The sequence below is a fragment of the Misgurnus anguillicaudatus genome, chromosome 16 (assembly GCF_027580225.2).
Source record: "Misgurnus anguillicaudatus chromosome 16, ASM2758022v2, whole genome shotgun sequence".
Lineage (NCBI taxonomy): Eukaryota > Metazoa > Chordata > Actinopteri > Cypriniformes > Cobitidae > Misgurnus > Misgurnus anguillicaudatus.
This window is the reverse complement of record NC_073352.2, coordinates 34,665,145-34,692,861: the sequence shown is the minus strand read 5'-3', so window position 1 is coordinate 34,692,861 and position 27,717 is coordinate 34,665,145. Positions and strand designations below refer to the sequence as shown.

At 35.2% G+C, this 27,717-nt stretch overlaps 1 protein-coding gene across 5 annotated transcripts; it reads right to left on the bottom strand.

Annotated features, from left to right (window-relative positions):
- Window positions 1-4,744: 4,744 nt before the first annotated feature.
- Window positions 4,745-25,933, bottom strand: irf2b (interferon regulatory factor 2b). Of its 5 annotated transcripts, none has more exons than XM_055178687.2 (9): window positions 25,712-25,933; window positions 23,500-23,592; window positions 23,213-23,312; window positions 22,129-22,302; window positions 21,325-21,362; window positions 21,085-21,190; window positions 18,943-19,098; window positions 13,200-13,246; window positions 4,745-7,593 (listed from the first exon to the last, which is right to left on the bottom strand). In XM_055178687.2, exons 2-9 carry the CDS (start codon window positions 23,584-23,586, stop codon window positions 7,291-7,293), a joined length of 1,011 nt encoding a protein of 336 aa, XP_055034662.1. In that variant the 5' UTR covers window positions 23,587-23,592; window positions 25,712-25,933; the 3' UTR covers window positions 4,745-7,290. The 5 variants fall into 5 exon arrangements, with proteins under 5 accessions (XP_055034662.1, XP_055034661.1, XP_055034660.1 ...); XM_055178686.2 differs by lacking the exon at window positions 25,712-25,933 and adding an exon at window positions 25,441-25,646 and having other exon boundaries at window positions 13,200-13,243; XM_055178685.2 differs by lacking the exon at window positions 25,712-25,933 and adding an exon at window positions 25,441-25,642.
- Between the last annotated feature and the right edge of the window lie 1,784 nt (window positions 25,934-27,717).

Below are 27,717 nucleotides of genomic sequence, written 5' to 3'. Positions count from 1 at the left end.
AGAGAGAGAGCGAGCGAGCAAGCGAGAGAGAGAGAGAGAGAGAGAGACTTTACTGATGAATTACAAACTCACTCCTTAGAAAGTGTGTGTGTGTGTGTGTGTGTGTGTGTGTGTGTGTGTGTGTGTGTGTGTGTGTGTGTGTGTGTGTGTGTGTGTGTGTGTGTGTGTGTGTGTGTGTGTGTGTGTGTGTGAGAGAGAGAGAGAGAGAGAGAGAGAGAGAGAGAGAGTGAGAGAGTCCACACAATCACATCCATCAGCTTTTAAAGGAGGAGAGTATACACACTTCCCTAAAATTAAAACTTATTGAAGTGTTACAAACATTGATAAAACTTTACAATCAAACCACATTGGTCAGCATAAAGTCTAAAAACAATACTTCTACATTATTTATTCATCTTAAAGGAATATTCCATTTTCTTAAAAGAAAATCCAGATAATTTACTCGCCACCATGTCATCCAAAATGTTGATGTCTTTCTTTGTTCAGTCGAGAAGAAATTCTGTTTTTTTTTTTTTTTTGAGGAAAACATTGCAGGATTTTTCTCATTTTAATGGACTTTAATAGACACCAACATTTAATACTTAACTCAACACTTAACAGGTTTTTCAATGGAGCTTCAAAGGACTATAAACGATCCCAAACGAGGCATAAGGGTCTTATCTAGCAAAACAATTGTCATTTTTGACAAGAAAAATAAAAAAATACACTTTTAAAGCACAACTTCTCGTCTAGATCCGGTCATGATGCGCCAGCGCGACCCCACGCAATACGTCATGACGTCAAGAGGTCACAGAGGACGAACGCAAAACTACGGCGCAATGTTTACAAGTGTTGAGAAAGAGGACCGTTCCGACGTTGTTGTATGTCGAATGATACTAATTAATGTCTTTGTGTCAGTTTATTGTTTACAATGGTCCGCAAATGTGCGTTTTATATATGTAACACGTGACCTCCTTACGTCACTACGCATTTACGTTAGGTCACGCAGGAAAGGACCTAGACAAGAAGTTGTGGTTTAAAAGTACATATATTTTTATTTTTCTTGTCAAAAACGACAATTGTTTTGCTAGATAAGACCCTTATGCCTCGTTTGGGATCGTTTATAGTCCTTTGAAACTCCGTTGAAAAAAACTGTTAAGTGTTGAGTTAAGTGTTAAATGTTGGGCTCTATTAAAGTCCATTAAAATGAGAAAAATCCTGCAATGTTTTCCTCAAAAAACATAATTTCTTCTGGACTGAACAAAGAAAGACATCAACATTTTGGATGACATGGTGGTGAGTAAATTATCTAGTTTTTTATTTTTAAGAAAATGGAATAATCATTTAATGTTCATTTCCACATTTACAAACACATTAAAACCAACAGTTGTATATGTGAACATTATTAAAGCACAATATTAGTATTAATTACCCTTATAAAATTAAAGCATGGTTTTATTACATTAATGTGTAGTTGCCCATACAGCAAAAAATACATTTCTCAGGCCAAACATATGTTTTAAATATATGCTAAATACATTGTCTATAAAGTAAAGCTTAATTAAACATATTTTTGAATTATAATTTATTTTTATCTCTTAATATATTAACATATATTTCAAATATATTACTAATTATTTAAATTATTAATTATTACATATATTATATACAATATATTATTATATATTATTTTTTCTTGGCCAAAATATAAAGGCTTGTATAAAATGTATAAAGTATAAAATGTATGAAATACAAAATTATTAGTATATATTTTGCAGTTGAAAATATATTTAATTTTAACCTTTTTAAATCTGGATGTTTACAGGTTTTGTAAAAAAAATATATATATATATATATATATATATATATATATATATATATATATATATATATATATATATATATATACACTGAAAAAAAATATTCATTCAATGTACTAATTTTTTAAGGTAAGTGGTTGCAATCAATTTATTTAAGCTACATTTAAACAAAAGTTTTTTGTTTTGTATTTCACATTTTTTTTGTTTAAATTTAATAAATGTATTTATTTACTTATTTATTCATTCATTCATTTATATTTTTATATATATATTTCAAAATATATTGGTTGAAAATACATTTTTGTAAACATATTTCAAAATATATTTCAGTATTTTGGCTATTTTGTTATATTTTTTAAATATATTTAAAATTATATTTGAAAAGATATTTTGCTGTATGAGAACACTGTGTTTTTGCGTATTGATTACCATTTGTAAAAGCATGGTTTAACTTCCAAAACCACGATTAAACTGTGGGGACTGAAGTAAGACCATGGTTTATTTGTGGTAAGCATGGGTTAATTATAGTAACCATAGTTCATTTTCACAAGTGTAACATTAACAGAGATCAATAAATGGTGTAAAAATATTGTTCATTGTTAGTTCTTGTTAGCTAATGCATTTAATATTATTGTTAATAAAAAGGGACTTTTACACCCGAGAAACAATTTCATACATTAACTGTTTGCTGGAAGCACTCGCTTTTGTGGTGCGAGACCTTATTGTAAAGTGTTATACCTAAAAGTAAATTTTTAAGCTGTTGGTTAAAGTTAAAAGTAGACAGACACCAGGTTTACTCACAGTGCAAACCATCATTACACCATATTCAAACCAATCATCTAAAACTACTTGCATGAAATGTGTATTTTTATGAAATATTGTTTTTGGACATCATTAATGTTGGCATTTGTGATGTCTGTAACTTCTCTCTGTTGTGACTTTAGGCCTCTGTTCTGCTTCATTGTTTTTTGTTTTTATCACTTTTGGTTTTTTATGGTCTTGAATATATTTAGCATCATATAAAAAGAAACTTTGGTTCAGCCTATTAAAAGTTTGGCCTGTGTGTTGTGACCATGATCTGCTCTTCACTGACCTCTTGTGTCAAAAAGCTTTTAAAACAGCCCAGGAAAATTCTGTTTATATTAATTCTTTACTCATCCACTAGATTGTGCTGTAACACCAGTTTTAAATTTTAACCAGGTTTTTATTATAGCAACTTATACCACGGGTCTGTTGAATGCTGCATTCTGATTGGCTGAGAAAGGTTCTGGGTGTTGATTATTTTTCTGTAAACCGCACGCCTAACTTTTCAAATATCTTAAAATAGGCACCAGAGCATGTTTGTGGTAACCGTGGTATAAGAGGAATAATTGACCCCGGTCCTTTGAATTATTTGAAAATAATGCACACCCGCGGTGTAACGGCACTCCACAAGGGTGTGCATTATTTTCTTATAATTCAATGGCCCGTCGTCAATTATTCCTTACATAATATAGACAACAGAAGTTGCCAAATAATCCAGAAAAGACTATTCTGCAGTATAGCTCACTCAATGCAAACACTCAATGGAGTTTGTATTTGTGGTTATGAGTGTAAAAGACATCAGTGTTTATATCAGATAAAGAAAAGAAAACATTTCGGTTGGTTTTATGTTTTGTCAAGCAGGCAGATCCTGATTTAGAGGTTAGACAGAAAGATACAAACATGAGAAGAATCTTGATGGACACATTTCTTGTCCAAATGTCAGGGTTGGGCAAAATCAGAATGTAAAAACTCACTCCCTTTTATTCATTAGATGAAGTTGAGTCACATTGGATTGAAGTACATTTAAATGATGCTATTAACTCAATAGAAATTCAACACAGTCACACAAGACAACAAACATTAATATTTACAGCATTCATCTGGACTAAATTTACCTGTTATTCATTCTGATGCAGAAAAAGGCCCAAAAGCTTTCAGTGGGATGGTACCCTTTACTAGTATGTACCATTTAGGTACAAATATGTACTGTCAAGGTACCAGTACCTTTGAGGTACTAATATGCACTCTTTAGGAGTACTTTTTGACATCAAATTCTCCATCACTTTGTTTTGGGATAATATTTTTTGTCAAAACAACACTTACATTTTAATTTTACTTCTTAAACTCAAATTAAAATGTTGTAATCTGTTTACTAGCTCTTATTTCAAATTGTATTTAAATGCAGGAATTGAATGAAAATGTATTGTCAATTAACTTGTTAAGGATGCATCGTCCTGTCACACGCTGGTCATGTATCTGATCTCTGGTTGTCATAGTGAGGCAGGTGTCATTAAGGTTTAGAATAGCAACTGAAACCAAAAGACAAACAAATCCCTATGCACACACGCAAACGCATGCATGCACACAAACAAACACATACAGACAGACACACACACAGAGAGAGAGAGAGAGAGAGAGAGAGAGAGAGACAAACACACAGACAGACAGACAGACATAGACCCACAGCCAGACACACAAACAGAAAGACAGACAGACAGACAGACAGACAGACAGACACACACACACACACACACACACACACACACACACACACACACACACACACACAAACACAAACACACATACACACACACACACACACACACACACACACACACAGACGCACATACACAGACGGACAGAGACACACAGACACACACAAACAGAGAGAGAGAGAGAGAGAGAGAGAAAGAGAGAGAGAGACAAAGACGCACAGACACACATAGAGAGAGACAGACAAACAAGCAGACACACACACACACATTGCCATGTTGTAAGGGGATTTTCCATATTCTGTGTCCTTGCCCTAAACCCAACCCATAAATCCAACCCTGAAAGAAAACTTCTGCATTTTCTTTTTGAAATAAATATAATTTAGTTTTATTTCTAAGCTGTTTTTTCTCATGGAGAGCAAAAATGTCCTCACAAAGTCAAAAATTACATTTGGTCTCAACACCGTGTGATTTTCCAGGACACACACACTACATTACAAACACCACACAAAATTACATTACAGTTTGTGTTTTCAATAATAAGGGTCTTTCGTGAATTATTTGGCTTGGAGAAATGTAAACAAAGTATAAAGATTTAAATATGTCAAACACTATCATAAAGTATGGGTGTGTACTCAGTGTTTAGGTGTCCAGTACAGAGTAATGTCCGATTGTACCACAAGCTGTAGACAGATTAACTTTAGTTAAAGTGTTTGCAGCTGATGATTTCAACAGTGATGCATGAGTTCAGATAAACATGCATGAGAGTTAAGAAGCAGGTACACAAATCAAGAATGAACTCACTAAAGCAGATGTCAGCCAATGCTTATGCAATATGGTACCTCTATCTGATTACAAAGATCATAATCACCAATCTTAGTGTTGTTAACATCTACCTGGACGTTGGCATTGACGTTCACATCATTGAGAATGAATCTGTACTGCCAACATGTTATTTATGTGACAGATTAGTTGGATAATTTGTTTGGAAATTAACTTGGCGGCATGAGTTGGTGGTAGTTTGAATCAGAGCTGATTTAAAGGTGCAGTGTGTAACTTTAAGAAGGATTTTTTACAGCAACGCAATATAATATAGATGTTTGCAGTAATGTATAAAGACCTTACATAATGAACTGTATTGTTTTTATTACCTTAAGATAAGCTGTTTTTATCTACATATGCCGCAGGTCCCTTTATGGACTACACTGCAAAAAAATGATTTTCAAGAAAAAAAACATTTAGTATTTTTGTCTTTTTTTCAGTAAAAATTTTTAAAAATTCAAAAAAACAATAAGCAAAAAATCTTGGAACATTTTTCTTAAACACTAAATTCAAGAAAAATTTGCTTACCCTACTGGCAGATTTTCTTTGCTTGTTTTATGCACAAAATCACTTAAATTTGATATTTTTGGTCTAAAACCTAGACTTATTTTCTTGGGTTGTTTTGCTCATCAAGAAAAAGCATCTTAATTTAAGAATTTTTAGATATTTTTACTGAAAACAAGACAAAAAAACTATCATTTTTTTTCTTGAAAATCAACGTTGTCTTAGACCAGTGGTTCCCAAACTTTTTCAGCATGCGGCCCCCCTTGTGTATGGTGCATTCCTTCGCCGCCCCCCCAAAGAAAATTTCTGACAAAAAACTGTTCTAAACTCAACATTTTACTAAAACACATATTAAATTATACAAAAAAGTAGTGCTTTTGGTTAGTAGCCTTACTTTTTTATGTTTGATTACACAGAATTCATGATAAATTAATGTATTTTATAGAATGTCATAAAACTGGGGCCCCCCTGGCACCATCTCGTGCCCCCCCTGGGGGCCCCGCCCCCCAGTTTGAAAACCCCTGTCTTAGACGATGACGTGTTTGTCCTTTGATGGCTACCGTAGCTTCTCTATGTGCTTCGAAAGGGAGGCGTGCAATTCGCAAGCTCACCACTAGGTGCTGCTAAAATCTACACACTGCACCTTTAAATGCCCAGACGAATCCATAAGAAACAGAGAGTATAAATGCCTCTGAACAGGCTAAAAACAGCCATAAATGTTCAGAAAAAAAGTGTAAATCTTCAGGCGTGCACACAGTAATCTTACTTCAGCAGAGTTTCCATTTATTTTTATGATAACATGATTTTATCACACCACAATCTTGAGGAAATCTCTCATGAAACTTTCTGTGATCCACAGAATTAAAAGCCCTTGTGTGTATATACGTAAAGATCATATATTTTTACGTATATACACACATTATCTAGGGCTCACATACCCAACATTTAGACATATACACACAAAACATATACATATATCATTGTGTTCACATATACAGTAGAAAGAGACGCATAAAATCTTCTACCCTACTTAAAAAAAAAAAACATAAAAACATAAAAAGAAGTGCTTTGTTTTTTCATAAAAACCACAAATTTACACGAAATTTCATACATGATAAGGCCAATTACGTAAAATGGCATTTGTATAATTGTATAAAGATCCCTAAAGTATAAAAATATATTGGCTCGTGATAAACGTATGAGGATAAGTTAAGATTATGCCATTAAGTGCCATCTATGTGCATCATTTTTTCTGGATTTGCTGGAGCTACATAAAAGCTCCTAAAGCTATTTCCCCTCCATCACAAACTACTATAGTCATTGATTATCACAGCCAATGCTTTTCCATAAGGTGCTCAGGTGGCTAAAGGCAATTAGGTCACGACCCCTCTACCTGTATATACACATTCACAATGGCTTTCGTTCTAGACACCCATCACTACAGCAACTTACGGTTTCACATCACTCTGCGCTTCAAATCTCCCTGAATTTAAGCTCACGCGTCACTTACTGACGAGCTCGGACGGTCCAGAGAATGTCCTTTAAGGCAATGTTGTCCTGTGAGCTCTTTTAGGTCCTATATCAAAGGCTACAATAGTGTTCTGCGCGTGTCCGCACCTCGGTCGGGTCCAGCTATCATCCAGACATCATCAGCAGCTCTTGACCGAGGATTTGGACACGTCTGAGGTTTTCATGATTACACTGGCGCGTTTCTCGTGAACGGGCGGCTGGACGGCGGACGGTCCGGGCGTGTGGGACGAGGGGAAGGAGGAGTTCAAGATGTTCCAGTGAGGTCCAGTAGGAAAGGGGGTGTGTAGGGAGGAAGGCACTTGCTCTTGAACAGTGGTTATCTTGAAGTTGGGCTTGTCAGGGGAGATGAAAGAGGACATGCCAGGTAGACTCATCATCAGAGGTTTCTTGTCGTCATTGGCAAACAGATACGCCTGAACTTGCTGCAGGACAGAGCAAAGCAAACACGTTAGATCGGCGAATAAATAAAGAGAGTGATCTGATAATTATGACATTTAAAGGGGACATTTCATACGACTTTTTTAAGATGTCAAATAAATCTTTGGTGTCCCCAGAGTACGTATGTGAAGTTTTATCATTTGTACCATTTTTGGGTGTGTCCTTTTATATGCAAATTAGTTTATCTCTGCATTAATGGCAGTGCTGTGGTTGGATAGTGCAGATTAAGGGGCGGTACACTGAAAAAAATGATTCATCCAATTTACTAAATTTTTTAAGGTAAGTGGTCGCAATCAATTTATGTAAGCTACATTTAAACAAAGAAAAAAAAACTTTTGTTTAAATTTAGCTTAAATTTTTTTAAATTTACCTTAAACAAATGTAGTAAATTGAATGAATCATTTTTTTCAGTGTATTATTATAATAAGATCCCTTTCTGACATCACAAGGGGAGCCAAATATCAATGAGCTATTTTTTCACATGCTTGCAAAGAATGGTTTACCAAAACTAAGTTACTGGGTTGATCTTTTTTAAATTTTATAAATTGATAGAAGCAAAGGAGACCCAATTATAGCACTTAAACATGGAAAAAGACTGATTTTCATGATATTTCTCCTTTAAAATACAAAGCAACATACAACGCATGTGCTTTAATGTAGAGCACCATGTTAAGGTTTAAACCTACCATCTTTTTAGTTTCTAGACAAAATTATTAACCAACAGGCCACCAAATCAACCAGGGATGTAGACACAAGTGGAGGTAGGTGATATTAAAACACAGAAACAACCGCCCAATATATTGGAATAACGCAAAATGCACATTGCAATGTTTGAAAAACTTAATGTTTTTTTTTGCCATCTCTAAGTTATATAAAAGTGAAAGTTTTAGGTCAATGCAGACAGCAAAGATCATTTTTAACCCAGTGTTGGTTTAAAAAGTGACAAACCAACCTGTTGGGTTGTAATTTAGCCATGTTGGTTGTTTCAACCCAAAATGGGTCAAATATAAATATTTTTTATTTTTTAAGGATGCGTTCATTTTTACCACATTTTTTATGTTATGCTATTTAACACAACACATTATATTACAGCCTGATTTTACAGGAATTTGTAACTTTTTGTCCGGTGGCAAATTCACTTGAATTCGTATCTTGGGAAAATGTATGATTATTACAAAAAACAATAATGAAGCGCCATTCATAACCTCATGCCTAAGGCAGATCATACTAAACCCAGCTGGCACATGATTGACTTCAAAGTAGAAATTTGGTTGAAATAATCAGTCAGTTGTTTGTTCAATGTTGATATAACATTAAAACAATGGTTATTGCTAAACGCATTGTTTGTGTTTAGCATTAACCGATTGTGTTGTTTTTAACACATCCCTTTTTAAAGTGTAGGTTCATTTAACCTGGTTGCTGACCCATCGCGGGGTTGAAAATACCCCCACATTTTTTGGGTGAAATAAACATGCATGTTTGGTTGTATCTACAAATGAAGAGTTTGGTCCCAAAATTAGATAAGTCTGTTTTTTACATTTTTCAAACATCTTGTTTTTTGATTTTGCATTCCAATTAATATCAATCAAATTGCAGTTGGTTTGTTTTGATTTTAAGCTTGATAACTAAAAAATACAGCTAAGTAGCACAATAAAACACAAATGATCTCGTTTTGAATCCAAACATTTCCAATATTCAGTATATCTTAATATAGTTCAAATTGATTTTACTACCTGCAAGCAAAGCAACCGATACTGCACCGTGGGAAAAAGGTCAAATACCGCAATATATAGAAAGTTACAACATATTAAATTTTTTCTTCAATCCCCAATAAAAATATTAAATGTTTCTTTATTTGTCATTTCGTTTAACCCCAGAGTCTAACATTATTCTAGCAATTCCCTTTTTCTTTCTTTATTTAGTAAGTTAACTTAAATATGTGAGAACGAAAATATATTTTTAGTGATTTGCATGAAGAGAATATGATGTTAGAAGCTTCATTTTAAGCATTTAGTAGCCGTATTTATTTAAACACTTTAATAGGTTATTTAAAAAAGTATAAGTTTTTTTGGGTTCATTTATATTTCCTGTCACTGTGTGCAGGTTCTTTTTTGTAGGCTATGAGAGCACAATATTTTTTTTACCAAAAAGGCTTAATAAATGTCACGTTGCATTACAATTTAAAGTATCAATAATGTCAAAAATGTGACGTGCAGTTCGGGTGTGTGTGTATGCTGTTTAAATTCGTGTTCTGAAGTTTTGACGAATTTTATAGACTTGTTATAGTTTCTTATTCAAAAGTGACACCCATAGATTCAGGCCCACCCGGACTTAATCCATGCCCACCCATATGTCACGTTCTGCATCCGCCACTGAATAACATAAATGTAAATCTACGGTAAATTACCGGCAACCCAGCTGCAATTTTTACGGAATTTTTTTACAGTGTATATCCTGCTTGCTAAATATCTCTGGATCTGTCCTCGACATGCACTAAAAAAAGCTTTTATTGACAACACTGATTGACAATTAGTTGCAATTATAATAAATGACAATCTAAGGCCAGAAGCGCACACTTTTTTGTTTTAATTATGATTACACTGAAGGAACAAAACTCTTTGTCTATCACCAACATCATTACGCAAACACACTTGTAACCGCATAAAAACTCTCTCTCTCACACACACACACACACACAGACGAGCAGAGGCCCAGTCGCACACAAGTTTGTAACACTTAGTTGCATTTCCTCTCTAAACTGCATGCGCTTTTCTTTTAGTAACTATTCAAATACTCACCTCATCGCTGTGTTTAAACTCACACGTCAAACTGCATTATAAATCCACCACTATTTACAGCTTCTATTGTTTATGCTGACAGAATTACGGCAGCAGTCAGACTATCACTAAACTGCAGGGTTTGTGACTTCCTGATGTTATAAGAGCACAAGCTATAGATTTATAGCAGGAATGTCTAAAACCAAATTACCAGTTTAGTTAAATTGTGGGAAAAACACAAGTTGAATTTTAGATGTGTGTCCTGTAGCTTACTTGGTAGAATATAGAAGTAGAAATGCAAAGGTCATGCTGTATAAAGGTCAAAACACATACACTAAAATGCTCCTTTGTAGAAGAGCATTTGCTAAATGCATAAATGTATTTGTGAGAGATATCTTAAATAAGAGATGAGACTTTAATTTAAACACTTTTTAAAACTTATTTTAATTTAATGCTACCAAGACTAAGCAATTTAAGCTCTCTTGAGTTAAAAGAGCAATAATACACACACAGCTTTGGTACTGTGTTAACATCCTACCCTGCAATGCATGTTTACTTTTTGCAGATTATGTGCGGCAAAATTCCCCGCCATTTTATTGGCATTTTAATCAGCGCCCGTCAGTAATTCAACAGGTGAATCAAAGATTGGGTCTTAACAGTTCACACACGCTGCACTTTCCGGAATCGAAGACGTCACTGCGCGCTCTTTCGCTTTATTTCCCCGTCATGTTTTGCATCAGAGACTTGAGCTACAGGAACTGAAAGCGGTGGGTTGACAAAGTCTGCGAGTTACGATTTCCCCAGAAACACACATGTGTAAACAGACGCTTGCAAATGAGAACTGGGAAAATCCACAATCTTACAAACATGAAACATAGGTGGACTTGGCTTTTATAGACATCATATAAACCAAACTGATATTTATTTCATATGAATTACCTACTGAAACAAATATATTGATAACAGATTACCAATGGGTGTGATTTTGTATTTAAATTATGATCTTACCATCTATGACTAGCATTAGAGAGAAGTGAGTAAAATATATTTTTTAATTATTTGAAAATGGGAAAACCCTTTGATACATCCAACTTCCTGTTTTAACAGGAAATACATCAGCAGGAATACAAAATGCATTCATTGCCCCACTAAACATTCAGATAAAATCCAGCCATGCAATAGGAAATTAATATCCCAAATACTTACTTCCTTTCTACACTCTAAAAAAAGGAAGTTACATGGTTGCCTTAAAGTTTTGAGTTAATTCAACTTAAAAATATTAGTTAACCCAAAAAAGTTATGTACATTTTTTGTCAACTCTTATTTTTAAGTAAAAAAAAAAAATTGTTGGTTCAACTTAAAAAAGTAAGTTACGTGGGTGCCTTACAATTTGAAGTTAATTCAACTTAAAATATTAGTATGTAAAAAATGTTGTCCACTCGTATTTTTAAGTAAAGAAACCTTGTTGGTTCAACTGAAAAAAGTAAGTTACGTTGGTGCCTTAAATTTTTGACTTAATTAAACTTGAAAATATTAGTTAACCCAAAAAAGTGATTTAAAAAAATTTGTCAACTCGTATTTAAAAAAAAATTTTTTTGGTTCAATTTATAGTAAGTTACGTGGTTGCACTTAAAAAATTTTGAGTTCATTCAACTTAAAAATATTAGTAATCTCAAAAACGTAATGTAAAACTTTTTGTCAACTTTAGATGGAGTGAAATTTACTACACATAGCCACATTTCACCTAGAAGCTCGGCAAAATTGCATACATTATTTGAGGCAATTTGTCCATATGGTTATGAACATGATTTTGCCAAGCTTCTCTGTAAAATAAGGCTTTGTGTAGTAAATGCCGCTCCATTTCAAAGCAGGTGATGGCGATTTACTACTAATCACCAAACCGGCTTTACTGATGAGATGTGTATGAGAATCGCAGGCGATTTATCACCCACCCCTAGGGGTAATATACAACAGGTTGACATATATTTGGCCTTGTATAAAAACTTGCTTAATATCTACACACCTGGCCACCTGTATGAATATTTTACTGCAACACAGCTGAACCGTGTGAAGTCACAATAAAAAAGCCCTGCCTCTCAAAAGCACCGGTTGTGAGTGTGTACATTTCTTCAACTAGTCAACACGTTTCAGCCTGTGGTTGTATTACAGCTTGTGCAAATATTCCTAAACGCTGACAGCTTTGATAAATTTAGCCCCTGGAGTGGCAGAACGTCTAAACTTTATCCCCACGCTCAGCTTTAATGACTGAATGATAACAGACACAGTCCAGTTCCTCTCAGACCTTAAAGCTCACAAACAAATGGATTATGTCTTCGATGCACCCATTAAAATGAGATTTTCCAAGTCATTTTTACTTTGACAACTTTTTTGCAATGCAATATTTTCCAACCAAGCACATTTTGAAATTCTTATTATTATAACAGCAACGCAGCACAACAAATCCTTCTCATTATTGTTATGCAAGTCCTCATTATGTAGTTTTTGCATTTGCTTTTATTCAAAGTGACTTACAAGCAAGTTATAATGTGGGAATCAAACTCATGACCTTTGTGTTGCTAACATTTACTCTACCAATTGAGCTACAGAAGTATAACAGAACAAAATATTAAAGATCCTTACATTTTTGTCTTTATATATCTAATTTAGAGTTCTTGTGAATTTAACCTTTAATCACTCAGTAACTGAAATCTGTAAGAGACAACAATGGCTTCATATCTGTTCAAACCTGCCCAACCACAAAGGCGGCTTCTATTTTTTCTCCGAAAATATTTTTGTGTGAGTTGTACACATACCTCTTTAGAGTCTTCATAGCTGTGAACGCTGTCTGTATCGCTCTCTGCTGGAAGAGAAAGAGAGAAAGTAAAGTGATTCATCAGGGATTTCCTGTCCGACAGGTTACAGCGTTAGGGTGGATGAACTGAATTAAAGATCAGATAAAAGAAGTGTTCAACTGCTGGACTATTAAAACCAAAATTATACTACCAGGCAAAAGTTTTTATGATCTCAACAACCTTTTGATCTGAATGTTTTAATTAGTTATATGAAGAAGAAATGTGACCGTGTCAGTGAAATCAAGGCTAAAGTCTCATGATCGTATTATAAAATCAGGAGTATCAAAGTTTAATTTTAATCTATGATCGTCTTAGTCAATATTATAGATATCAAAGTTATATTTTAACAAAATGTTCTTTACATGTAAAAAAACTGTAAATCACAAAAAAAAAGACTTTAGCTGTGTTTTCACAAGCATGGTCACATATACAGTATGAAAAAAAAAGTTTTTGAAACGCATGACTTGAACTAAAAATGTAGAAAGAGCAGTCAATAAGGCACCAAACTAGATGTGAACTCTTTCAATACTATTTAAAAACTCATCTTAGGGTGAAACCAAAAAAGCTGCTTGATAAGAAAACATTTTAGGCAATATATTGATATTAATATTTTGTTATCGATTAATCGGGCGATTATTTTCCGATTAATCGATAAAACCTAAATATTTGCTTAATTCAATTTCTCTAACTCATTGTCCTGTCAGGGTTGCCCAGATCCGCGTAACAAAACCAGCCTAATGGCCATTCCAAAAGCATCACACTGACTACTCACAGCCCAAATAACAACAACTAATGAACCAAATCCTTCAATCTTTAACCCATGCAAAGACATTAACCTGCAGAAACGGTTTAAAAGAAGCCCAATTCTTAACTCCACCGAAAAGCAGAGGATCTGGCAACGCTGCGGTCTCATTAGTGGTGCCTTGCTTGAAAACAAGCTGGCAGACGTGTGTCCGCGCTGTCTGATGGTTGTTCGATAGCATGTGACGTCACAGATGATTAGTTGTTGCAGACGATTAATCGTCGGAGACGATTAGTTGTTGCAGCCATACCATAAATATATGCCATATATCATGGGCGGTTCAGGCGGCCAGCCTAAGCTTGGAAACCCTACCGCCTTAACTAGGTCGTCACAAAAAATAATAATTTCGCTGCACAAAAGGCCGTCAAGTGCATCTCGGAGAATAGCGCAGACACGCTTCACACTGCGAGCGGGGCCCCGCGCCACATGGCCGAAATGAGACAGACATGGTCCAGACCGTCACTGTCTAGAGGATAACTAGCCAGTTGATAAAATACGTGTCTGTGAGAACTGTAAGTGGACTTTTGTTTTGGGTTTATTTAAGCCTGTTATTGTATAAGTCTATAGTTCTTGCTTTAAAGTAAGTTAGCTGGTGATTTTGTTGTATGAGCAACCTGCTAGCTAGGTTTCACGTGCCTGTTGATTTGATATAATTGTTGAGCGCTCTTGCTCACGTTATTTATGTGCATTATTTACATGCTACAGTAGCTACTTTCAGATAATGTAATTAATAGTGGGAAATAATTAGTTTTTACAATTTTTGCGCCATCTATCATCTTCGCCTGACGTTCCACAACATCTGCTTTAGTTTGTGTTTATTAACCCTTTAGTTTCACTTCATCGCGCAGCTATTCCCATTAGAGGTATCTGTTAAAAACATTTAATTCATTAATAATCTAGTATGTGTTCATTTTCTGTCATAGTTTCTTCAAAATTAAGTTTTATTTGAGTTTTTTTAAATTAAAATATTTTAATTTTCATCATGATGCATACGCCCTGCCCCTTTGATTGCCACGCCCTCTGCCACGCCCACTCACCCAACCCTACCACCTTAACTAACACATTTTCTGCGGGAAACTCTGTATACATATAGTTTTTGTTTAATTTTTGTCACAACATAATACACAAAGTTAAATTTGTGTCTCCATAGTTCTGAAGGGTTTACTGATATTCTTATTGTGAAAAACTATAACACACATTAAGTGACTCTTAACCCGTCATCAATAGCGTGTGATTTGTAATCATTTACTCACTTTCATGTCCAGTAAAATTTTCATTCAATTGACTTTCACTATACGGATAAAACTAGTACAACATCATTTAAATGATTTTGGGATAACTAGTCCCTTTAACTGATTAAATGAATGTCTAACTGGGCTATCCTCAGGATTACAGCTTCTGTTTCCTATTTCACATGAGAAAACTCATACTGACAGCTGCGGAGATCCTGGACAATATAAATGATAACTTCCAGAAGCAAGCAAGTCTGCCATTGTGTTTGTGTTACCATAATTTGACACTTGAGCAACACATTTCGTGCCGTAAACCATACGCTCACAGCCTCAGGGACTTCTCGGTAAAAAAAAAGAAAAAGGATTGTTGTTGATTGGAATAGACGGAACAACAGGACATGAGTCAACATTCCCGTCCATGTAGAAACAGACTAACATTCGGTATGTGGCCACCTATCAGTTTGGATACGATCCAATAAAGTGTACGATCCTGACTAAAGATCCCATAAAAAGTGTTCCTGGCTTACAATCCTGTAATAATGGTTCCTGTCTTAAGATCCCATAGGAAATGTAAAGCTACTTCCTGATTTCAAAAGACATTTACAAGGTCAAAGTGATCATTTCTACGCAGTCAAACAGCAGAGAGAAAGAAAGATATCATTTAGTATTTATCCAATTTTATAGGAGTTTTTTATTTCTTGCTTGTAACTAGTTCCCAAAGACAGGATACTAGAGACACAACAACACGTGTAAGCGGAAATGCTTTAGCTGGGATGTTATCTTGAATCTTGTTCATTATCACTCATAATAATATCAGGATCAGAGTCTCTCTGTGGACCTGTGCCATAAACGACAACAACAAGTTGTGTTTGCGTGGGCAAGTTAGTTTGCTATTACTCAAACCTCCCTGTTACAGACATGAATGAGAGCTTGCATTATGTGATTTAGCAAGAAGAGTTGTGCTGGTTGAGATTTAAACATCCCATAGACTTGAGGGTATCCCAGTTTTTTGACCTGCAATTACCTAGCAACCACCACACCCTAGCAACCACTAAATACAATGCATTGACATTTTCTTTATAAATTGTAAAATATACTTATGATTTATTTTGTTACAATTATGGTCCAGAAAGTAATTTCCTAGCAACCACTTAGCAACATCATAGCAACCCTATACAGTAGAACTCGCGGTTGCAAGTTATGGACAAGCAGAGGCTTCTGTAAAATTATGAAGACACACTTTTAAGTTATGAACACAAATTCATGCATGTAAAAGAGATTGAATTATGTTACACATTAACTTTAACCAGAGCCGAGTTATGAGATCAGTACAACTGGTTAGAGCTCATCTCCGATGGACATTGAACACCATCATAACCTACACAGATCTCAGGTGATCAGAAGTGTCAAGCATTCAGGATCTCACATGAAAGGGAATTTAGCATTTCATTGGAAAAAAAAAAGTTTTCTGCAGACAAAAACAAATCTGGGCCAATATGCACTAAAATCAGGTTGTGTCCATATCAGTTTGTTGCATGTACAATATCAGATCTACAAACTTTATCAAGTTCCTCTAAAAACCAAACAAGATCTATAAACCCACAACTGTATAGTGTCAGCAGTGATTATATATATATATCAGAGCTCAACATAAACGACTGCACAGTGGCCCGGGGAAAGCGTGAGAGACGTTTTGGGCAAGTAAAAAGGAATGTCACAGTGCTTGACCCTCAGTCACTAAAATATATTTTCATCAGTGTATATTATTTATCTTGGAAGCTACTTGGGTAAAACACGACGAAAGAAACGATGCAATATTTTGCACAATTTGCTCTTAGTTTACAAGTAAAGCAGAAAATTTGGGAGCCATTTTTCATTGGAACATGTCTGTTGTATATGTATACAATAATATTTGATTTTTGAATTATTATTTTTAAATGTGAGACTGACATTTTTTATTAGGGCCAGTGAACATTTTTTATATACATGCACACACACAAACAAAGAGGGCCGGTGACTCGTCACAACATGCATCAAAATACGAGCCTGAGGCTTCAAAGGGGTTTATGATAAAAGAGACGCTCACATTTGCCAGATACTCGTATAATCTCATGTGTAATCGGAGTTTAATGTTAAATTAGTGTCTTTTAAGTATTTTGTGAATGTTTCTTTTATTATAAACCCTTGCGAACCCTTGCGAAGCGTGTGGCACATATTTTCCCATGATGCACATGATTCACATGACGCAAAGAAACACATTTTTTGGCATGACGAGCAACAAACACGAAACGCCGAACACATATTTTGACATGACGAGCAACACACATTATTAATGTACAGTAGGATACCTTGTGCAACAATAATGCCCTCTCGACATTTGTCATTAAAAATCTTAACAGAGTTAAAGTCTTAAATCACTTTTAAAGGTGCAGTGTGTAGATTTTAGCAGAATCTAGCAGTGAGATTGTGAATTGCAACCAACGGCTCAGTCCACCATTCACCAAAACGCATAAAGAAGCTACAGTAGCCACCAAAGGACAAACATGTTTTGTACAGTAGTGATAAAACGCGCTCTGTACAGCATTTTGTCCATTTAGGGCTACTGTAGAAACATGGCGGCACAAAATGGCGACTTCCATGTAAGGGCCCCGCAGTGTATGTAGATAAAAATGGCTCATTCTAAGGTAATAAACACATACCAGTTCATTATGTAAGGTCTTTATACACCACTGATAATATAGTTATGTATATTATATTGCATTTCTGTCTTTAGATCCTTCTAAAATTTACACACTGCACCTTTAATAGAAACCATGATCAGGCTTATAAAATACAATCTGCATAAACACTGCATGACACTATTTACTGCTGTTGTTAATAAATATTTAAAGTGTTTTTGTGTTTATCTTTTTAGTTAATCTTTTACACCCCAGCGCCACTTAAAAGTTAATCTATTTATGTTTTTGATGCAGCTAAATATATGATATGATCTATACTGATATATCTGCTATACCAGCTAATAAATGTAGTCTTAATTTGGGTGGTCAGTCTGCATTTGAAAGGGTTTAAAATCTGATCTTGCTAAATCAAGTAAATCTACTCTTAATTAAAGTCATTCTAGGATGCCAAAGTCAAGTTTAATCATATAAAATGTATTTTACTAACAACAAAATTGTGGCCAATGTAAATGCTGAGTGGCTAGTATGTATATGTAAAAAATAACAAGTCATTTATGTGGTTGCCTTAAATTCTTTAGTTCAATCTAAAAATATTAGTTCACTCAATATATACATTTAATTTTAATTAACTAAAAAGTTTAAGGCAACCCGAAAACTTACTATTTTAAGTTGAACCAACATATATTTTTTTCACAGTGTATACATGTATGTGTAAAATAACATTGTATCATGTATATTCACTTTTTATTCATTTTTCAAAGCTAGCAATTAACTAAACTGACTACTAAAAAAAAACAGATGGCCTGACAATATTGGTTGAAATGTGCTTAGTTGTGACATTATGTCAAAATGCTAAAAATGATTGCCTTAAAAATAAGTACAATTTTTAATGCAACTATTGCTTCTTTGGTCCGTGACATTCCTTTATAGATTTTGTGAAATGTATCGACAGCCAATAACTGATGCCTATATGATCAGGTGTGTTAACTAACCTCCATACGAGGAGACAGGAGAGATCTGTAAAGGATAAAGGTCACTGGATGTCACGGTCTGCTCCTCATTTTCTGTCACAACCTCGATGGTCTGGCAGACGTCAGGCAGATCATTAATGATCAGGTGGTCGTCCGTAGGACTCCGCCCATCGGTATCTGAGGAAGAGGAACAGAGAGAGTGAACTAATGAAGGGCAAAGTGGGAAGTGAACGTGATTCTGTGTCATTTTCCACCTTGTACACAATCCCTCTTCAAACCCTGCTTATCCTGTGACTCCATATACAAACAATAGACCAGAAACAAGGTTAAACACAAATTAACCAGCTGTTTGTAAATGAATCATGTTGCCATTTTGTTCAGTTTTCTCAACTCGGGTGAATCACAAGCCCATATCAATGCTGAGAAAACAAACACAGAGTAAGCTCACCTTTTACCCCAAACAAGAGCGTTACTGAGCTTAAAGAGAGTTACAGGGACATAAAAAAACAAACAACGTCAAGTAAAGCCGGATAAACAGGTCCGCGACAGAACGAAAGACGACAGAGTTTGATCGCAGTCAAAATCCTAAAACTTCCCCTCCATTTCTGAGACCACAGTGACCAAATCTGCTTTTCTCTTTTAGTACTTGAAAAACATTTGGTGTGTAAAACTTTTTGAAGATAAATGTTAACTGGCGTGAAATCAAGAGTAAGTCACTAATCCAAAGTAAACACGTTTGTGACATTGACCATGTACAAAAGGTCAGATTTTCACTGAATGCTCTTTGAAACATTCACAAAGCATGCTGGGATATGATTAACTGTCAGGTTTTTTCTGTGCCAAATCAAGTGCCTGTTGTTAGTATTACTACACATCGAGTAAAATAAATGAATTCATACATAATAAGATTTTTATTGCACTACTAAACATACATTTAGAGAGTAAAATGCTCACTGTCATCATGTCACAAAGCCAAATCACTTAGTAGCCTTAAGAATCGGATTCATTTTCATTATTCATCAAAAAAAAAAAACGAAACTTTTTTTTTAGGTCCCTTAGTTGTCACCGGGGTTATACCCTTTTAAAAACCACAGCGTTGCATCTAAACAGTTAAATACCTCAGTGGTTCATATCGGTACCAAATGTATACCTACATGCATCTTAATGGTACAGGACCTTTACGTCAAAGGTACTGCCCCAGTAACAGCTAGGGACTGTTTTTGACCATTTTTTCTGACAAATGCTTTTTCACAACGGATTAACTTACTTGCTTTAACCTTCCATGCATTTAACTAAACGTTCATTTAAGGATGGGCATGCGTACAAAGGCTTTTTAATAATGCATTCAAAGCTATTGAGACAACGAATGGATGCGCATGAGCGCAGCAGCTGGCGTGAAAATAAAAACAATTTTCTTACTCATTCTACAGGTCAAGTTCAGTGCCAGAATCATTTTGCATGTTTGCAAGACGTGTTTACATTAAAAACATGCAAGGTTAGGTTCCTGTTCACCTCAGTTCAACTTCAGATAAACGGTTTGAACTACAAGTTAAACAGCTGTGAATCGATGTGTGTGTGTGTGTTATGTATGTAAACTAGAATGGGAGGAGCAGCTGCAGAATAAACACATATAAATGGGCCATTGTATGGGGAGCCTAAAGCATTTTGGGTATTCGAAACAAGCAACTGAAGAATACATAGAAACTGCTTGTCTATTTACATGCCTCCTTTTATAATCTCTTAAACAAGAAGACAATTCAGTCCTTTCACAACGTCTTAAATATCTTAAGAGACTCTTTCTGACAGTATGACCCATTATAGACGCTGATGATTTATTTATAGTTTTGCTATTTAAATGAATGTGTTGTATTTTTAGCTAATATTAAATGTTATGCCTTTGTGCATTTAAAACGAAAAACGACATTATTATAATTAAATAGAAAACTACATCACTTTCCAGTCAGCAGATTTAAGCTACACCTGAATTGTGTCACTAACAAATGACATACGATTAATTCTGGATGATCAGACAAACAATTTAATAAGTGAATGGGGGGGGGCTTTTGTGAATTGTCCTGCGTGTAAATAACAGGTTACAGCAGAATAAACTCACATGACCTGAGCACAGGTGTGCAAGGGTGGAGCAGGAAGTTTAGGATCTACCTGTACCGGAGTAATCCGCCTCCTGCTTGACTGTGACCGGGATTTTACAAGGTAAAGAGCCATTACTGTTTTCCCATCCCAAAGGTGGAGGGCATGTCCGCTCTGTCTGCAGTAACAAAGATACACATCAGTTACATACAGATGTTTTACTCAACCAATCTATATATCTATTTATAATCTGTTTCAGTGCATTTTTCACAAAGCAAATTATATGCAAAAGTGTGTTGGGTTAGAAATTACCTTGATCTTTTCTTCTTTTTCTATCGACCTCTTTTTCCCTATAAGAAAAACAGTCATATCATAAAACTGTCAAGGACATGCACAGATGATATTTCGCACATAAAAATGAGAGAAAATTATATTTAAAATAAGAAGAATGAAAAACAGGAACATTTTTGTAACGTTTTGTACTTTAAAAATGTTTTAATGGCAAGTAAGCATGTTTTCGCCAAATATTTTTATTACTGCATTCCAGATGTATCCAGATTTGCTTTTACAATCAAGTTATTTTGTAATTCTTATTGGATTCTTCTTAGATCCTTGTCAATGTAACATTGTTACTTTATATAAAAACAAAAATTAGCATATCAGCACAACAAAAGTCTCCAACGTTGTTTCTGTATGGCACCTGTCCTGCAGATTTAAGTTCAAACACATTTGAATCTACTAATAAAGTTGTTCAGGGCTACCTAAAAATAAGAGGCAGGTGTGTTGGATTAGGGTCGCAGGACAGGTGCCCTCGAGGAGCAATGTTGGACACCCATGCCATGATGTATAAAATATTTGCAATTTAAATAACATGCCATTATGTTTTGCCAATGAGAATAGTAATTTTTAAGCAAACAGGGAAAAATAATTTCACAATGCAGAAAAAATTAGTATATACTTTATTCCACCCTTAAATTTTAAATTGGGGCACGTACAGTGTCTTTTATTATGTATACTCTACACTGCGTATTACAATGTTAAGATATGCGAGTATGAAAGAAAGGCTCTTTTCTGTAATGTAATCTGAGTTTGCATTGATGCGCATTATTGACCGACCTCTTTTTGAATGTCTCTCAGATGCGGAGAGCATCTTGTACACCCTGAAGGCATTTGTTCCCTTTTTAATGCTTTTGTCTTTCACCTCCTCAATATCCGGCAGAGAGTTCATCGCACACCGGAAGTTTGCCTTCCATGTTTTGGGGTCCGGTTTGTCACCTGGCATATATTTTCCTGAAATAAAAAAGAAAGAAAACATTTACTATTTAATTCATCCTTTACTATTGCATTCCTATTATAAGTGGTATTTGCTAAAGCAATTTTGCTCATACATCCAGTATGTCATGATGACTTCTCAGATTAGTAATGCAATTCCTTTCCCAACCACAATCAGTTAAACAGTTCAATCTGGAAGTGGAAAATCAAGCAAAATCCCACAGGCTTAGATTGAAAAAGAGACCTGTGCCATATCGAACAACTTGGGCCTGTACGTGACCACCTAGCAACACCCCAGAACCCCTAGCAACCATCTAGAAAAACCATAGATATGTATAATAAAGGCTAGATGTCTTGCACTGCTGGCCAATTGAGTGGATTGTCCACATTTGGCGGCAATCTTACCACAGGCAGCTTGCGAACTCATAGCATTGTTTTTAATGGTACATGTACTTTTAAATGACCATTACTTGCTTAATTTTCTACCGATTTTCACTGCATACTTAATGAATTATTTTCATGAATCATGTTAAAGCATCAAGAATTATAGCCACGTTAATAACGTTTATAAGAAACCAAACTGTTTGAAAACCATTAAACTCAATGCTACGAGTGAGCGAGCTGCCTGTGGTAAGATGGCCGCCAGGTGATGACGTTAGAGACTCCGCCGTAAGACATCTAGCCTTTATTATACTATCTATGATGCTAACATCCAATCAAAACACCATAGCAAGCAACCACATAGCAACTCCATAGTAACCATCTACAATAACCTAGCATCATATTAGCAAATATAGGATAAACAGGAACCACTCACACATAAAGGCTCAAATTCTTTCAAAAAAACTTTCATTTTATTATATTTTTTTTATTGTTAAATATTCCTTATCATTGAGAAGGTATGCAATTGTGTGCGTCTGTACGTCACCTGTATGTATGGCCCAGTTTCGAAAGAGAGGGGCATCTTTCTCCACATCCCAGCCGTGACGTGCGGCATGCATCCACGGAATCTGGAATATTTTCTTCTCCTGCAGGCAAAGAGCATGCAAATGACAACCTGACACACCCAAAATGCTTATATTAGTGTACACACTTAAATAACCCAATGAGGATGGTCAGCTATTAGTTTTAATGGCTAAGACAAGTTTTTAACCACCATAACCACATGTACAGTAATCAGACAGAAATCACCCCTGTAAGGGACAGCGTACACACCTTGTTGACCCATTTAAGTCCTGGTATTTTACAAGAGTTTATCTGCTCTTCCAACCATGGCCTCATACGCATTCTCTCCACTGGCATGGTGGCCTATAGAGAGAGAGAGAGAGAGAGAGAGAGAGAGAGAGAGAGAGAGAGAGAGAGAGAGAGAGAGAGAGAGAGACATCTGTATTAGGTCAAACTTTGACAGCTACGTTTCGTTCATAACAGGTTGTTCCTGTAAACGCAGGAAACACATTGAGCAGCTTTAACTTTATCAAACAAACCACTAGGTAAGACCAACTGAATCACAATTAAATGAACATTACTTCCTAAAAAATTAATAAGATGACACCAAAGGCTGTGAAGAATGAATGTCATGATAGTATATGCAAATGATGTTTGAAGTAAGTCTGTGTTTGCGTGAGAGAGAGACAGAGAAATGTTTATCTAAGTAAGAACGAGTACATGTGGTTAAACCTTTTACATCTATCATACATGATGACAGAAATCAAGAGTCCTTGCCGTTTCACTAGTTACAGATTAACCAATTCCAGCTCATAAAAAGGTTAATAGTTTATCACAATTATAACCCAAATTTGAACATTGTTTGTCTGTAGCTCCGACAAATATGTTTAGGGTCCATTAGGAAATGAGAGTAAACAAAGGCAATCACAACATAAGCGTAAAGCACAGCACATACACACTGACAACCGTCACAGCTGGCATTTCAACGTTGATCAACCGTTGAATCAACGTCAAGGACAAGGCTGAATCAACTTTGAATTACCTTTTCATTTTGCAAATTGAATCAACGCTGAACAAACAACGAACATCAATGTTGATTTTTAAGCATTTTATTAACCTTTTGAAAACGTTTAGCATTTACTGTTGTATCAACGTTGTTTCTACGATAAAACAAGAACTGACATTATTTCAACCATATTTCAACGTTGATTTTTAAGCATTTTGTTAACCTTTTGAAAACATTTAGCATTAACTGTTGTATCAACGTTGTTTCAACGACAAAACAAGAACTGACATTATTTCAACGTTGATTTTTAAGCATTTTGTTAACCTTTTGAAAACATTAAGCATTAACTGTTGAATCAACGTTGTTTCAACGTTAAAACAAGAACTGACATTATTTCAACAATATTTCAACGTTGATTTTTAAGCATTTTGTTAACCTTTTGAAAACATTTAGCATTAACTGTTGAATCAACGTTGTTTCAATGTTAAAACAAGAACTGACATTATTTCAACCATATTTCAACGTTGATTTTTAAGCATTTTGTTAACCTTTTGAAAACATTTAGCATTAACTGTTGTATCAACGTTGTTTCAACGACAAAACAAGAACTGACATTATTTCAACGTTGATTTTTAAGCATTTTGTTGTTAACCGTTTGAAAACATTTAGCATTAACTGTTGTATCAACGTTGTTTCAACAATAAAACAAGACCTGACATTATTTCAACATTGAAGGTCTGTCATATGCCTGCTGGCCACTTTTTGAAAAAAACTCTTCATTACAAAAATGTATTTTAAATCAATTCTAACTAACCAAATTACTTAAACAAAAATTACTCAACATTCATTTAAGTTCACTGTGGACTTAAAAGGTAAATATTCAATGTATCACATGAAAGGCATTTACTAGTACAGTAACTACAGTAATATTAAAACAAAATAAGAGTGTCTCGGGGGGAAACATGTTTATACATTAAAGTATAAGAACAAAAAATACATAAACAAAAAAAACACAAATATTCATTAAGTACACTATGGAGTCTAAAGTTGAATTTTCAAGGTATCATGTAAGAGACACGTCTACAGTACATGTTGCTAAAGGCCTAACTTATATGTCACATTAACAGCAAAAACAATAACCATATGCCACTGTTCACACCACGACACACGAAACACATGAAGTTCAGCAGTAACCCAGTACCTACTGTGCATTTACATTGTGATGGCCAGTGTATCCCAATCATCACAACTAATCAGATGAGTTCAGCCTCCCCCAAAACAAGTGTGTTTTAGTGCTGTCAAGTCAACTCAAAAGTGAAAATAAACGTCCCTTGATTCCCATTGGATCCATACAGACCATGACTTTCGATTTTACATTCGCCCCTGCATTGCTGCGTGGCCTACAGCTTAAATATCCACTTATATATAAAGTACACGAGCCGCCGCGTAAATAAATGCGGAAATGCGATTTATTACCTGCTACGCGTGCAGATTTCACTCCGGGAATAAACGCGAGGAGTCTTTGGAGTGTTGACAATTTGTAGTTCTCGATAACAAAAGGAAAAGTCAAATGGATTTGATTTCGCTCCTCAGATCGAAAGCAAAACAAGTGAAGGAAACAAACGCTTGGGTGGAAATCCCCACTCGGACTGTGCGTGTGCGCGCGAGTGTGTGTGTGTGTTTGCGCTATCTGGAGGGCGTGCTGCTTGGCTGTGCTGTGCACTCGCTCTGCGTGTTTACGAATCCTACTATTGCGAATGCGTGGCTGTTTAATATTTAATAGTGAGGAGACGTTGGCGCACTGATTGGGTGTAATGTAAGCGGGTGGGCGGAAGTCTGCATTTATGAGCCAATCGCTGGAACAGTGAAGAAGAGGCTACTTAATACTAATTAGGACGCGTCACCAGGACTTATTTAATATTCATGAGTTGAGCCTTCGCCATAGTGGCACACGCTGGTCCGTTCATTGGCTGCGGGCTGACATGCGAAAGTCAATTTCATTTTCACTTCCTCGTTGTTTCGTTCTTGCTTTTCAAAGCTAAAGCAGGGGAAAAAAAACTTTCAGCTTTACTTTTGGCTCTGTTTGAATGAAAAGTGGCATCAGAAAGCTCAAATTTAATTTATGCCTACGTCACTTATCTGCATATGGGTGCTCTCTATCGTAAACATGACTAGATTCTTGAATATCTGTTATTTGTTCTATATACTGATATTTTCCAAGTTTATGCAAATATATATTTAACCCAACTCTCAAATTCATAAAAGTTGGTTTACATTAAACTTTTAAAAATATTATTTTACTGTACATTCAAGAGTTGTGCAGCCGTGGTTGAAATCAGATTTTGAGTTTAAATGATCTTGATCTCTAGCAATGAAACAGGCATTGCAAGTTGCTAAAGGCATTATTATGGCTGCAATCCTACTTTTTTTGGTGTGCACACACTCGCGCACGCGGGAAGTCTCTTATCTTATCTATCCTGCCAAGCCTTGCAACTCCCAGCCTATGATGCAACACGCGCACTGCTAACAACATAAACCACATATTAATTATTTATTAGACTTAGATGATCTTTACTGGAGTACAATAACTGTGAAATAATTTAAAAGCATTTACAAAACAAGACATGTTTCTATTCTCACGAACCACCTCTTCAAAAATACCGAAATGAATCACGAAAAGGAAACAGCTTGATGGTTGGTTACAGAAACGAGAGTGAAACAGAATTAGGGTTCAGCTTTAAGCAGTTGTTCTTCTTTCTGTTCCATTTCTCAAGAACACGCCTTGTTGTCCAACAAAACAAAATGAAATATATGAACATAGCACCACCTATTGGTTAAGTGTGGTACTAACTTGCAATGCAAGTATAGAAAAAGATCTGTATGAATTATTTTTTTCTGATGAACACATAAATTATGGTAAACACACAGCTGATTGTAATCATTGACTTCCATAGTAGGAAAAACAAATACGGAGGAATCTATTGTGTGCTTATCATCATTTATCAAAATATCTTCCATAATATTTGTTTTCCTATGGAGGTCAATGCTTACAATCATTTATCAAAATATTTTCTTTTGTGTTCATCGAAATAAAAAAACTCAAACAGATTTAGAACAACACGAGGAGGAGAAAATGATGACAAATTTTTTGGGTGAACTATAACTACCCTTTAAGATATGTCAGTATGTGTTTTTAAATTAAGGCAGCTTAATAATGCTGTTTAGTCTGGGACTAGGATAAGCCCTGTCCAGGAAACTGCCCCATAAGGTCAATGCAGTTAACACTTGTAGGTCAGTGCTTTAACCAAGATAATGCGAAAACCAGTAATAGGCAATGAAATAAACTTAAACATGTGGGCAGTTTCCTGGAAAGAGTTTAGATTAAGGATTCAGTTTTATTAGGACATTTAAGTCGTTTTCACAAACATACCTTACAAAAAACTTACTGGTGTGCATCTTAAGTCAAACCAATTGCACTTATT